The 1,646-nt window shown below is 60.3% G+C and overlaps 1 protein-coding gene across 1 annotated transcript; it reads right to left on the reverse strand.

Annotated features, from left to right (window-relative positions):
- Positions 1 to 211: 211 nt before the first annotated feature.
- On the reverse strand, positions 212 to 1,273 carry LOC135439932 (uncharacterized). Its single transcript, XM_064698811.1, has one exon. The coding sequence runs from the start codon at positions 1,271 to 1,273 to the stop codon at positions 212 to 214; it is 1,062 nt and encodes a 353-aa protein (XP_064554881.1).
- Positions 1,274 to 1,646: the final 373 nt, after the last annotated feature.

The following is a 1,646-nucleotide window of genomic DNA, read 5'->3' on the forward strand; positions in this document are numbered from 1 at the left end:
ACAGCAGTGTAAAAAAAAGAACTTAATTTCTAATTTATGTACATTAAAAAAAAAATTAATTAACTAGAACTTAAGAACTAAATAAGCGTCATAGTTAAGCGTTTTCCCCCGTTTGTCAGCGTTGGCTAGCTCTCGCCTCGTCTCTCACTTTCACTCTCACTCTCACCTCCTCTCACCTCCTCTCACCTCCTCTCACCTCCTCTCACTCTCGCTAGACGTAGATGGAGGGCAGCGCGAGGCCCACCTCGAAGTAGTTGCGCGCGTCGACCTTGTAGCGCTTCGGTGGCGTCTCCACGCCCCCAACTGCTGGCGCTGGCTGCGTCTGCCGGCCACGATTCCGTTTCAGTGGACGCACGGGCGTGGCCAGGCAAAAGGTATCGGATGGATTTACCGCTGTGGGGGCACGCGGCTGCGGGGTGGGCAGCTGCAGGAGCACACTGTGCGGCAGCTGGGACAGCGGCGAGGCCGGTTCGGGCGTGGCGGGCAGCGGCATCGGCAGCGGCAGCAGCGTGAAGCTCAGATCGCTGGCCGGATCATCGCCGGGCGCATACGATGGCGACAACATGGCCACGCACTGCGTCTCCAGCTGCTGCTTGACGAGCGTGCGCCGGCGCAGATTGAAGGACTTGCGCGGCTTCTTCTTGCTGCCGGCGTCCGCCTTGCAGGCCGAATCGAGTATGGCATCGATGAGCTTGTCCAGCGTCTGATCGCCCATGTGCGTCGATGGCTGCGGTGTGACGGGCCGCAGCGCTGGCTGCGATGCGGTTGGCGTTGCGGCTGGCTGAGTTGCTTGAGGCGCCTGCTCCCCGGGCAGCTCCATGGTGGCCACAAAGTCCGCCTCCAGCCTGCGCTGGCGCAGCTGCTGCGTGGCCGCCATATAGCGCGGCTGCTCCAGAAACGGATCCAGCGGCAGCAGGCCGCGCAGCGCCAAGTGCTGACCGTTGGGCAAAGCGCCGGCGCTGGGCGAATACTCCTCCTCGTAGCGCGGCAACGTGGCTGCATAGTGTCGCACGCTCTGCACCACGCGACGACCCGCCGCCTGCGACGGCGACGACTCCGGCGTCACGTTGCGTATATCGGTGAGCGGCGCCAACACCAGCGGACTATTGCGCAGCCGTGCCAGCGGCATGGGCGTCGATGTGTAGCCCACACTGGGCACATTCTCCTTGTTGGCAATGGTCGCGCGTCGCTGTCGACGCTGACGTCGCGCCGCACGCAACTCCGGCGCGGGAAGCTCGTTTAAACGTTGCGTTGAGGCCGTCCACTTGAGCATGTCTCTAGTTTGGTTATCGGGTTTCTGTGTCTATGTGTGTGTGTGTGTGTGTGTGGATATATGTAGAGCTATTTGTCGGAGTGGCTGCTCCTGATCTCTGTTCAGAACTCTGCTAGCTCTGTGCACTCTCCTCTCGTCTCGGCGTTCGCTGACAAACTGAATCGGTTCGGGGTAGCGGGCAGCGTTTTATACTCGCGCCGGGCAACGCGCCAGGGGTTGTTGCGCAAGCGCACCCCGCGGCGAATAGTACGCACACAAAATTGCGCTCACTCTCTCTCTCTCTCTCACTTTTTCTCTCCCTCCTCCCATTGCGGTTACTCTTAATTGCAGCGACATGCCGCTAGTGCATCCCAAGCTTAACTTCAAGTACTTC

The sequence above is a fragment of the Drosophila montana genome, unplaced genomic scaffold, assembly GCF_035044405.1.
Source record: "Drosophila montana isolate Dmon_TW-CO22-7 unplaced genomic scaffold, ASM3504440v1 contig_786_1, whole genome shotgun sequence".
Lineage (NCBI taxonomy): Eukaryota > Metazoa > Arthropoda > Insecta > Diptera > Drosophilidae > Drosophila > Drosophila montana.